A 12,662-nucleotide genomic window follows, 5' to 3' on the forward strand; every position below is an offset into this window, starting at 1 on the left:
TTGCGCTGTGAGCTCAAAGAGCATCTTTCCCAAAAGCCCAACGGGATACTGACAAAGGAGACCTGATTGTCCTGGGCTAAAGATTAGGCTCTGCTTTTACGTGGCACAAATCTGAAGCTTGTAGTCAGAAGCTTCTACCCAGGGTGAGTGAGGTGTGGGTGAGTGGGCCCCGCGATCCCACGGCAGGGCTCGTCACAACCACAGGCAAAGCCAGGACATCCTTTGAACCTCCTCCAACTCTGGTGAAAAACCAGGAAAGAAGGGATAAGCACATGCTCAGTCGCTACAGTAGCGTCCAATTCTTTGTGACCCTATGGACTGTAGCCTGCCAGGCTCATCTGTCCTTGGGATTCTCCAGGCAAGAATACTGGTGTGGGTTGCCATGGCCTCCTCCAGGGGATCTTCTTACCCAGAGATCGAACCCTCATCTCTTATGTCTCCTGCATTGGCAGGCAGATTCTTTACCACTGAGCCAGCAGGGAAGCCTGAAAAGCACCGTACACACTGCTATATTTAAAATAATCAATAAGGACCTACTGTAAAAAATAAATATAAAACAATTTTTAAAAATACCTAATTTTTTCTAATGCTTGGAAAATCATATAATTGGGTAAGGCTTCAAATCCCCCAAAGTTGTTTATAATATGTGTAACTGACATTAGGTTCACCCTGATGATGTTTACTTTGCACTCGCTGTATTCCAGGTCCTGGCAGGCACCATACCACCAGCACCCAGGGATGGGATATCCTGTAAGATGTGGGTTCTGCCCTTGAGGAGCCACCAAGGAGCAGATGAGTTCTGCAGCTGCTGCTCTGCAGTCTGGGGAAGCACATGCAGGAGCTATCCCCTGCGCTTGGTGCAACCACAGCAGGTTTAACCCCCTGAGCTTTCCAGATGGGGAGGACAAGGCATGACTTAGGTGCCAAAGCCTGTTACTTCTGGGCCAATTCTCTCAAGCCCGTGCTACTCTGGAGTCCATGCTGCTCTTCTGGATGACCCAGGAAAGGGAGCTAGGATTTCCAAAAGACGGCTGGAGTGCAGGCAGCGCTGCCTGGGCCTCTGCTCTCTGGTCTGGACAATGATCGTGTGGCTCCCTGTTTGTTTATCCCGACCCTGAAATCTTGGGGACCATCTATTAAATCTGACTTTACTGCTGCTGTTATAAATGCTGAGGAGCCTTCCTGACAGCATTTCCTGGTGGTCAAATAGCTGTGGTTTCACAATTACTCTCCAGAAACCGAGGGCTGATCATTACAGGGGAGACTGAGAACATCTGAAATAGAGAAAGAAATGCCACATGGAGTCAAAGAACACCCTGCCTCTACTGTCTGTGGACACTGTCTGAGGGTGAGCGAAAGCCACACACACTGAGTCTCCTGCTGGGGTGTATGGCATCTTGCTGCTGCTGCTGCTCAGTCCCTTCAGTCGTGTCCGACTCTGTGCGACCCCATAGACAGAAGCCCACCAGGCTCCCCCATCCCTGGGATTCTCCAGGCAAGAACACTGGAGTGGGCTGCCATGTCCTAGTGGCTACTAAATTAGAAGGAAATTACTGATTTCTTTTACTTCTATTAAATCTTCCCCATGCCTTTTAAACTTCAAGGATCATCCTTTGCGAGGGGCCTAAGTGTCACAACTATAGGATTTGGGAACACACAGAACCTAATACTCTTTTTATTTTCCAAAATTTAGGACTTCTTATTTGTCTACCTACCTATGAAGATTTCTACCATTCCCTGGAGGGTTTTATAAATTCCATAAAAAATCGTGAGTTCTTTTTAAACATGCTCTAAACCTGCCAATGCTTGGGACTGCATTGAGTGAAGCCAGATAACCGCGCGGTCCAGGAGGAGAAAGATGCTATGAGCACCTTTTGGTATCTTTGGTTTGGGGACCTGTGAACTGTGTGTCAAAATTTCCCACAGCTTTTTTCTACCTGGGCCACTAAAGGAATTTTACTCTGAAACCAGTGATGGAAACAAAGGCCCTAAATGTAATGCAGAAACATCTCAGATTTTTTTTCAATTGTTTGAGCAAGTCATTTTTTTGTACCTCCAAGTTGAAGACAGAACAATACAGCACATTCAGGGTCCTCCTCCAGCTTGGAAATATATATGAATTGTGACATGAATCACACCTAAAATGTGCCTATTAAGGGTCATCTGTCTCCCAAAGCTGGATTAAGATCCTGGTCTCAGGAGAAGAAAGATTCTGGGATAGGCCCAATTTTGAGACATGGCGAAGCTAAAGCTATCAAAGGAGAAGCCTGTGACTGGTAATTACATGGAGGAAAGGGGCAGCAATGAGGTCTCACGAGATTCACTGTGAAAAGACAGGCTTGCCAACCCTTCCTCGCACTGTCCTTGGTCCAAATAGGAACCAGATCCAAACGAGTCTCTATGAGCAGAAGGTCAGATGCCTGCAGGAATAATGATGGTGAAACTTCAGGAGAATACACGTGCCTTCTGCATATTCCAGCTCCACCTCTGTTGCTATTTAAATATCTGGTGCTACCTGCTCGGGCAGCACTAACCTAACTTCCAGTCCAAGACATGAAGCTAAGTCTCTGAAACTAACAGAAACACCTAGGCAACCCCAAGTAGTCCTTGTTTCTCGCTCAAGACATCTGCTGGGCACAAGATTTCACCTGTCCACTCTCTATCGTGCTCCAGGGTTAGCCTGTTGGAACTACTCTTAGAGAGCGATCTGCTTACCAGGGCTCGGCTGAGTGATCAGAAATCACAGAAGGCAAAGGATGATGGCCATCTGCCTTGAGTAGACACAACAGGGATAACCACACAGGTATCCCACACTGGGGTAACCAGGGGGAGTCAGGGGTCCCAGGGGTGAGCATCTTCCCAAAGACGACCAGGTCCTTAGAGCTGAACCTCTTGGTGGGAAGGAAGGAGAGAGTCACGACTTTTGGGGGGAAGACATACTAATTCAAGTTACTCCCAGCTACCTTATTGACATTTTGTCATTCTATCCATCAAACTGACAGAATTTTTTTCTGAGTAGGTTGTTAAGTTTAGAAATTGGAGGAATCACATGTCTTGATGGTTCAATGGTAAAGAAGCCACTTGCCAATGCAGGGAACATGCGTTAGATCTCTGGATCTCGAAGATCCCGTGGAGAAGGAAATGGCTACCCACTCCAGTATTCTTGACTGGGAAGTCCCATGGACAGAGGAGCCTGGTGGGCTTTCGTCCACGGGGTCACGAAAGTTGAACACACCTTAGCGACTAAAAAACAACAACAGCATGACCAGATAAGATTTCACTTGAGAAGAGCAAACAGCAAGGGCCACTCTTACTGCTTTTCCTAGAGGAGCAGACGATGAACTCGAGTCAGGCAGTTTTAAACTTGGATGGCGAACAGTCTCTCCTGCCTGCTTTCAACTGTGCCTTTGAACACAGTAAAGAAAGAATACAGTTCTTTAGTAGGTAAGTGGAGAAATAAATCGGCATATCTAGATAATAGAACAGTGAAGTGAAGTGAAGCCGCTCAGTCGTGTCCGACTCTCTGTGACCCCATGGACTGTAGCCTACCAGGCTTTTCCATCCATGGGATTTTCCAGCAAGGGTACTAGAGTGGGTTGCCATGTCCTTCTCCAGGGGATCTTCCTGACTCAGGAATTGAACCCTGGTCTCCTGCATTGCAGGCAGACTCTTTACCCTCTGAGCCACCAGGGTAATCAGCACTAAAAGGAATTGAGCTATGAGACCATGGAAAGCCATGGAGGAACACTGGGTGCATTTTACTGAGTGAGATACTAAAGAAGCCAGTCAGGAAAGGCTGTCTCCTGCACGATCCCAACTATACGACAATCTGGAAAGCACACAACTATGGAGGCGTAAAATGACCAGTGATTACCAGGACTTAGGAGACAGGGATGAACAGGGCGAGCACAAAGGAATTTTAGGGAGATGAAAACATCCTGTGTAATACTATAATGGTAGACATGTGTCGTCATGCGTTTGTTCAGACTCATAGAATGAATGACAAGAGTGAACCCTCATGAAAACTACGTACTTTGGGTAATGAGGATGTGTCAGTATTCTGTAACGCACGCCCATGGTGAGGGGTGTTGGTAGCGGGGAGACTGTGCCTGTGGGGGACAGGGGGGGTGTACGTGGGAATCTGTGTGCCTTCTGCTCACTTTTGCTGTGACACTACGATGGCTCGAAGTAAGTAATGCTTATTAAGAAACAAAGTTAAAAAGGGATATACAGTTGGCACTTGAGCAATGTGGCGGTTGGGTGTGTGGCCCCCATGCAGTGGGGATCTGTGTGTAACTGTATAGTTGGCCCCCATCCCCTGATTCACCCAACCGTGGAGCGTGCATGACTAAGATATTTACACTGGAAAAAATCTGTGTGTAAGTGGACACCTGCAGTTCAAATCTGTGATGTTTAAGGACCAATTGTGCGTTCTCCGAATGGAAGCAAATGAACGGAAGAACTATATTAACATTTATCCCGTAGATTTCGCCATCAGACCGCGAGCATTTTAACTGAAAGATGTAACATTTGCAAGAAAATAGTTTTACTGGTTTCAGGAAAGCTTTTAAAGAGGCCATTAAAGTCATCTATTTACAAAAAATGACACACATTTGCAGAAATATTAGGGTATTAGAATAGGTCTGTCTGACCTTCATAACTTTATCAAGAAAGAGTATAAAGGTTTCTCCAGTTTGGGCAAAAGGACTTTTGGTAACAAGCAGGATATTATGTTACTTAAAGAAATAAATTAAGAATTTTATGAGACCAGGTTCATTCCCAATTATGTGAAACATTAGACAGATTATTAGAGCTTTTATGTCATTGAGCCTGGGACTTACATGTGTATTATGAGGTTCAAGCTGGTTCTAAAGGATTCTACAGATAATGCTTTCTAGGATGAAATGCAAAAAACAACAAAAAAAAACCCTGACAATGGAGATATTTGATTAGATCCTCTTTCTGTACAACAGAAATTAATTATGAACAAAGAACATAAAGCTAACTAATGTAAAAAAAAAAACACCCCTCAATACCGACATGTTAATAAGGAACTAACACTACAGAAAAAGGAAAGATTTTAGGATCCGAAGGAAAATCATTTAGAAAGCATCGAGTCAACCTGTGGCTCACATATTAAGAATGAACTGGACACAGAGAATCTAAGTGATGGGGCTGGGGCCCACATACCCTGAGGCCCAGGCGCCACCTTCCGTCACCATCAGCAGGTCTTAAAGACGAGGAAGCAGCAGACACGGAAGACAAGGAAACCAACCTTCGTCCCTGCACGCTGGCCACCAGGAAATCTGCCCCGTGCCACCATCTTCTCTTTATAAAATCGAGTTTTAGACATTTTTTCTTTATAAACATAATAGCCCAGTTATAGTAGAGACGTTAGTTTTTTCCTCAATAAAAATGTTTAATGTGGGATTTTCAATTTTCTGCAAAATTGGCAGTAGTGCTTAACTTTTGAAAAATGCCCACTTTGGGGCTTTAGCGCCTTTCAGCTCAGTTCAGTTCAGTTGCTTAGTTGTGTCCGATTTTTTGTGACCCCCATGGACTGCAGTGAGCCACGCCTCCCTGTCCATCACCAACTCCCAGAGTCCACCCAAACCCATGTCCACTGGGTCATTTATGCCATCCAACCATCTCATCATCTGTCATCCCCTTCTCCTCCTGCCCTCAATCTTTCCCAGCATCAGGGTCTTTTCATCTTTAAAAATTACTAAAAAAAACCAAGCACCCAACCAAATGATATATACAGATTAAAGAATAAAGCAAGTCCCCCCAGCCTCTGTAGGAGATCCACCCCAGAGAGCCCTCAAGGCCGGCGCAGTCCACCCCGGGCACTCACTGCGTAGGCTCCCCACACTGGGCACAGGCTGAGTCCGGGGCGGCAGGGTGCTGCGGTAGGGAGGGGTGGTGCTGAACAGGATATCGTTGGGCAGAGCCTGGTCAAGGATGGAGCTGCGGGAGCTGCCGAAGGAAGAGCCCCTGCGATGGCTGCAGATGCTCTCGTCCGAGAGGGTGCGGTACAGCGAGCGCCGTGGAGACAGGTTCCCATAGAACGAGAACTAGGGGTTCACACAGGGGAGAGAGGAGGACAGGCGTCAAAAAGCTGGAAGCGGGAGCTCATCTAACTGGGGTGGGTCCCGAACCTGCCCTGCGAGCATCTCTGAGCTGTCCCCAGGAAGGCGCAGGGCTGTGGCTCAGCGATGTTACAGCAGACACTCACGTCACAGAGGCAAACACACAAAGGCTTCCTGCAGTTATTAGATTTGGATGTTTTCCTCCTCTGACGCTCTGTGAAATATTACCAGGAATTAGACATGCACAGCTTTATTGATTCTGAAATGTTAAATGGCAGCTCCATAACCATACAGCCATGGCAGCTTCTGGAAATACATAAGGTTGCCATTCCAGGCAATAGTTATTTGAAACCACACCGACTGCTGGCTTGATTTTAATTAGAAATGACTGCATTTTAATACTCGGTGATTTCTGTACCAATCACCTACATGTGAGATTCAATCTAATCTAGATAATAATATCAATTTTTTGAGCAGAGCAGCTTTCTAAGTTGAACAAACAGGTTCAAGAAAGACAGTATCAGTCCAGGAAAATCTTATTGTCTATGCACTTTAAAGTAATACTCATAAAAGTTTATTACAGTTATTGAAAATTGAGTTAATCAATCATAATCGGATTTAAAGAAACCATTAAAAGTATTGTTAAGTCATAGATGGAGTAAGGAAAATTCATACGAGAGAAGCAAGCAGTCAAAAACTCAAGAAAAATTTAATCAAAACTGAGTTTCCAATTCCTATATTCTGAACCACATTCCTTATTCCTTTTACATCAATAATAGTAAAAGCCAGAATGTTTGCAACAAGCAAATATAGAAACGGCTATTTACGTTTGCCAGTGCAGCCACAAGGCTAAAAATACTTCTATTGTATGTGCTCCTTCCATTCTATTGACGCTGTCCAACTGATGAATGGGAACCAGAGTGTGTATGGACTACGAAGTTTACACCATGAAAAGAAGGCAGTTTGTCTTAGAAGAAAGAAAAAAATGTCAAGGAGAAGTTCGTTCCTATTAAAAGAAGAGCCATTTGCATTTTTGGTACAACAGCCTGCGCCCAAGCTCATACAGTCCCATATACATGATTGGATACAAGTTAAAAAAAAAAGAAAAAAAAGACTCATTCCATTGAATTCTGCTGGGATTCCCTCTTCACACACGACCAGCAGGCTCTTCAGAACTTGATTACAGACCCATTAGATTAAAGCAGCTTTGAGGTAGCATCTCATTAGACTGTTACTCTCAGAACACAATTAGGTTAATTGCAGCATTGTTTTATTATAGGGAAGACGGGGGGCACAAAGACTTGCTGTTTATTGTGATCACAGTCAAGACGGCAATGCCCGACTTTTTTCTTTTCATTTGGACAAGACAGTGCTGAATTAACAGGCAGAGGCTGCTCCATTGCTGACTGCCATCAAATACGTATGGGCACGTCACACGTCACTATTCGGGGCCTCAATTACTTGCCAAAAAAGGAGACTGGGCTAGATTACCTGTGAGTTCTTTTTCATACTTTCTACACATTAACAAAGTGGCTTGAGAGACTGTAACAATTAATAATAGAGCTGAAACGAATAAGGACAATAAGTAATCTGATGGTAGAAATAGGCAGCAGAGTACCTAACTCCTGCCCATTTGTGGGACAGGATGACAACATAGCAGGATGGCTTAGCAAGCCTACCCTTGGTATAGTTCTGGAGCAAAAAAATCAGGCGGTGTGAGTTTTAACAGCTCCTGTTTCTGACTGCCCGTCACGGACAGGTCCCGTGCGAGGCTTAGCAAACCTACCCTTGGTACAGGTCTGGAGCAAAAAAATCAGGCGGTGTGAGTTTTAACAGCTCCTGTTTCTGACTGCCCGTCACGGACAGGTCCCGTGCGAGGCTGGTTCTATGTCTGCTATAAGCCTGTAAATTCTGCAGTACGCTTATCATTGCCTCCTTTTTGCAGAGGACCACACTCGGCCAAGAAGTTAAGTCATGTGTACAAAATCACATGGCTAAAAAATGAAAGAGCAAATCACAGAGCCAGTGTACAAAACCATATGGCTAAAAAATGAAAGAGCAAATCACAGAGCCAGTGTACAAAATCACATGGTGAAAAAGAAAAACAAAAACGAAAAAAACACGCCACATGGCCGACTGTCCTTGCAGCAAAGAGGTGAGGCCAGGCCTGCCTGCATGGAGATCCCTCTATCCGTCCAGAAGTCTCCCTTCCTGACCCTTGTCAGCCTTGCTCTGCTTCCTGGTGGAGTAACAGTGTGGAAACGGCCCTGGGCGTCCTGGCGTCTCTTTCGGCCTTTCCTTAGTGTCTCTGGTAACTTCAAAGCTACACAACACTCACTGACCTTCCTCCTCCCCTCCTCCACCGAGGGGCTGTCGGGAAGCATCAGTTTCAGAAAGTCTTCTTTCGAGAGCACGTGCTGAGTTTCTGAGACCGCATCGCCCACCACTGCTTGCTGCTGGGCTGCCGAGGACAGCAGGTCCATCTCACCGTACAGCCTGGAGGAGATCGGTCATCAGCATACGTAAAGTGCCTGTGCCCTTATGAACTAAAATCCAGTCTCCACCTTCAACCACCACGTTCACACACACACGCCCAGCTCTTAATTATTGAGCGGGTTCACTTCAGCCACATCTCCTCCGGATCCCCATGCCATCTCACATTAGAGAAATGAGCTCAACAGCAGAGTTAGGGTTCTGAATAATTCAGAGACAAATCAGATCCCCAAAGCCCGGAATGAGAAAACAGACAGTCAACTTTTCAAACAAGGCTGTGTGTTCCCTTTCCTAATCTGTATCAGAAAACACAGTTTCAATAATTCATCAGAGATTATCCTGTGTTCTTTGAAGGAAGCCTGGTGCTTCTTAGGAAATTGAGAGAGCCTTTCTCTTGTGGCTGGACAACCACACCCCACCGTCCATCCAGCAACACAGAAAGCATGACCCTGGGGAACATGATGTTGAAAAGTAATCGATCTGGGCACATGCCAAGCATTTTTATTATCAGCAATTTTGCAGAGCCGTTTGAATAAATAAAGAAGCTGTCTCCCTTATCAGTGTATAGAAATGTATTTATGGACAACAAAAGACTATCTAGCTGAATTACTGTTTTTGCTCCTTTTCCAGGGAGAAAACTGGGGAGTTATTTTTTAAAAGGTTTGGTCTGGGACATTCCCGAAGACATGGTGAGAACCAGGGGCCGGACTGTCAGCAGAGACAGATGGGCCACGTGGCCCAGAAATGTGACGCCGGTCCAGGGAGACAGGCCACAGAGGATGGATGACCTGTGTCACTGTCCTGTGTCACAGAAGCGACCCTATTTCTAAAGCAAGGCTATTGTGTCACAGGGGAATGGCTTGCTGAGAAGTTATCAGGATATGAAACACACACAGACATGTTCAAAACTAAGAACTATTTATCTGAAATTGCTACAGCTCTTGCGTTGTTCTCGAGTTAGGTGTGGTGTCCCAAACTTTTTGGCTCTGGAAGCACCAGCAATGCTGATGATAGGAATATAGTGACTGGGGCAGAAACTATAAAAATCTCTAAATGTGACTGAAGATCTGGTTGGCTTGCAGGATGGCAAGGCATGAAGATGGAGCTAAAAAAGAACCCAAGGCCCGGGGGGATAGGGGTTCTGCACAAAAGCCACATGGGAAAACTGACCCTGGAGATTTTGTGAAGAGGGCTTCAGATGTGCGCGGCTGTGGGCCCTGAGGTTTGGGGTGGAGGCATGCAAAAGCTCCAGGTCCTATTTATTCCGGGAAAGACATAGGGGAGAAAAACCCAAACCCAGGTCTTAGCAATAACTGCCGGATGAAAGCGTAGTACCTAGAGTTGCTGATAAATGTACTATCCCAGTTTCCCTATGTTTTTGAATAAAATTGCTAGTATTTTCTGCTAACTTAAGTGACTTTATTAAAATTACCAAATGATATGTCAGTAAGTGGGCTTCCCAGGTGGTGCAGTGAAATAATACACCTGTGAACTACCTATAAAATACTGTGGTTAGTAACTGCTACATTTTCTTTCCTCCCTGAGATGGGGTATTCTTGAAAACGGGATGTCCGATGTAATTAGCTTTGTATCTCTAATGCCTAGTGTAATTCTCCACATGGGTAAACCCATGGTGGTGAGCACTACCATGTGTCTAGAGTATTCTTGGGACATCGAGGGTCTGCAGATGGTATGAGCTGCACCATGCTCAAGGCACACATTCGCGGCTGCTTAACAACAAGCCAGTAAGCAGCTCTTGTTTGCTGCACTTTAAAACATAAGATTATATTATTAACAAAAATAATCAACAAGGATCTACCTATAACATGACTTTGTTATTTAGTCGCTAAGTCATGTCCAACTCTTTTGTGACCCCATGGACTGTAGCCTGCCAAGCTCCTCTGTCTGTGGGATTCTCCAGACAAGAACACTGCAGTGGGTTGCTATTTCCTTCTCTAGGAGCTCTTGCCAACCCAGGAACTGAACCTGAGTCTCCTGCGTCTCCTGCACTGGCCGGTGTGTTCTTCACCACTGAGCCACCAGGGAAGCCCCAGAACATAACTGTATGGGCAATTTCGGCATCATGAGAAACTTCAGGAGGGCACAACTGGTTTATATTTTGTGTACACTGAGACACGAATATTTGCAAGTTCTCAGTGGAACACACGTGATGCTTGGCTAGTCTTTTTTTAAAGTATATCTTTCAGTGATTTGGTAACACATTATTTTGACAAATCTCAATATAGTTGGCAAGTCCTGGAGGACCACAGTCATGATACATTACCATGTCTGTGTTAGATGGATGGTACATCTGACAGGATGAGCTGGGCCCATGAAAAGAGCCTTGGGGAGGCCTGAGTTCGAGTCCCAGCACCCAGCTGGTGTGATGAGGGGAAATAACCCCTCTGCCCTCCAGAGACACGAACCCCTTACTCACAATACTCCCCATGCTGGCTCTCTTTTATGAAGTTGGTGCTGCTAAATGAGTATTACAATGCACCAATGCGGAGGCTCTCTAGGGAGAAATGTCCAAGTGGGTTCCTTCACCCTTTCCTGGCTCTTCAAGGAGATCCCTAGGGAAGATATAGTCTCTCAATGATGTGCAAAGCACTTCTACAAATAACTGGTGGAACTTAGGAGCGTCAGAACAGATCCCTGTGAAGCACTGGAAGACTATCAGACAGAAGTACCAACGTAACCACAAGAATATGTGTTCGTAAAATGTAGTTATCTCTAAAGGATTTCTTTCTAAACAACTCCTCTGCAATTATTGGCATGATGGGCTTTTTCTGAAGGACAAAAAAAAGACTGTTCAATTTTCATTTTAAGTTCCTATTATTTTTTTTAAAAATGAGTGATCTATGATGATCTTTTATTTATTTATACATGTTTTGATGCATGGCATATGGGATTCTCCAACCAGGGATCAAACCTGTGCCTCTTGCATCAGTAGCATGGAATCTTAACTTCTGGACCACCAGGGAAGTCCTCTATGTTCAAGTTTGAAGAAGTGAATTGAAGTGAAGTCACTCAGTCGTGTCCGACTCTTTGCGACTCCATGGACCGTAGCCTACAAGGCTCCTCTGTCCATGGAATTTTCAAGGCAGGAGTACTGAAGTGGGTTGCCATTTCCTTCTCCAGGGAATCTTCCCAACCCAGGGATCGAACCCAGGTCTCCCACATTGTGGACAGATGCTTTACTGTCTGAGCCACCAGGGAAGCCCATGTTCAAGTTTAGCATCAAAATTAATTTTCACTTAGAAGGCAATATCATGCTAGACGTATTTAAAAAGTGGGGTCATTTCTTAAGGGAAAAGGTGATCCTAGCTCATGGACTAAACTTAGGATCTAGAAGAGCTCTCTGAAGGCAGCTGTAGCTCCCATGTACCGCTCACACTGAGGACATAAGCAAACACATAAGCAAAAGACAATGATGTCATTACTTAGGCATGTGAAGGTTAATTTTTAAGGCTGTCCTTAAAAAATGTGAGCTTCCCTGATAGCTCAGTTGATAAAGAATCCACCTGCAATGGAACAGACCCTGGGTCGATTCCTGGGCTGGGAAGATTCGCTGGAGAAGGGAGAGGCTACCCACTCCAGTGTTTTTGGGCTTCCCTTGTGGCTCAGCTGGTAAAGAATTTGCCTGCAACGTGGGAGACCTGGGTTCGAAGATCCCCTGGAGAAGGGAAAGGCTACCCACTCCAGTATTCCGGCCTGAAGAATTCCATGGACTGTATAGTCCATGGGGTCCCAAGGAGCTAGACACGACTGAGCAACTTTCACTTTTTTCACTTCAAAGAATAAGCAAATCACCAGCTACTATAAATGGCTCTGATCAGCCTTGATTTGCATTCTCAAAATGTGACTGCTTTGTCTCTTCAAAGACATGGCAGTTTTCACACGTGTTACAGAATGGGTTATCAAGCAGTATTTTTTATCTTTTCTTTTTTCCAACAGATACAAAACATCCCTCCCTACTTGCCCCTACAAATGTGAAAACTGAAAGGGAAATCAAAGTCATGTTAAAATTCGGGGGAATAGAGACTTTCCTGGAAAGCCAGTGGTTAAGAATGCACCTTG

General features: G+C 45.1%; 1 protein-coding gene across 5 annotated transcripts in view; it reads right to left on the minus strand.

Annotated features, from left to right (window-relative positions):
• Nucleotides 1–12,662, minus strand: part of SIPA1L2 (signal induced proliferation associated 1 like 2) — a 256,679-nt gene that overhangs the window by 20,626 nt on the left and 223,391 nt on the right. For all 5 annotated transcript variants that reach the window (XM_055425802.2, XM_055425803.2, XM_055425805.2 and 2 more), the window contains 2 exons: nucleotides 8,432–8,585; nucleotides 5,855–6,074 (listed from right to left, as the gene is read on the minus strand). In XM_055425802.2, coding sequence (XP_055281777.2) covers nucleotides 5,855–6,074; nucleotides 8,432–8,585 — 374 coding nt within the window. The remainder of the gene's footprint in view (nucleotides 1–5,854; nucleotides 6,075–8,431; nucleotides 8,586–12,662) is intronic.

Source organism: Moschus berezovskii, chromosome 12, assembly GCF_049115385.1.
Source record: "Moschus berezovskii isolate FMDL1 chromosome 12, NW_MosBer_1.0, whole genome shotgun sequence".
Taxonomy (NCBI): domain Eukaryota; kingdom Metazoa; phylum Chordata; class Mammalia; order Artiodactyla; family Moschidae; genus Moschus; species Moschus berezovskii.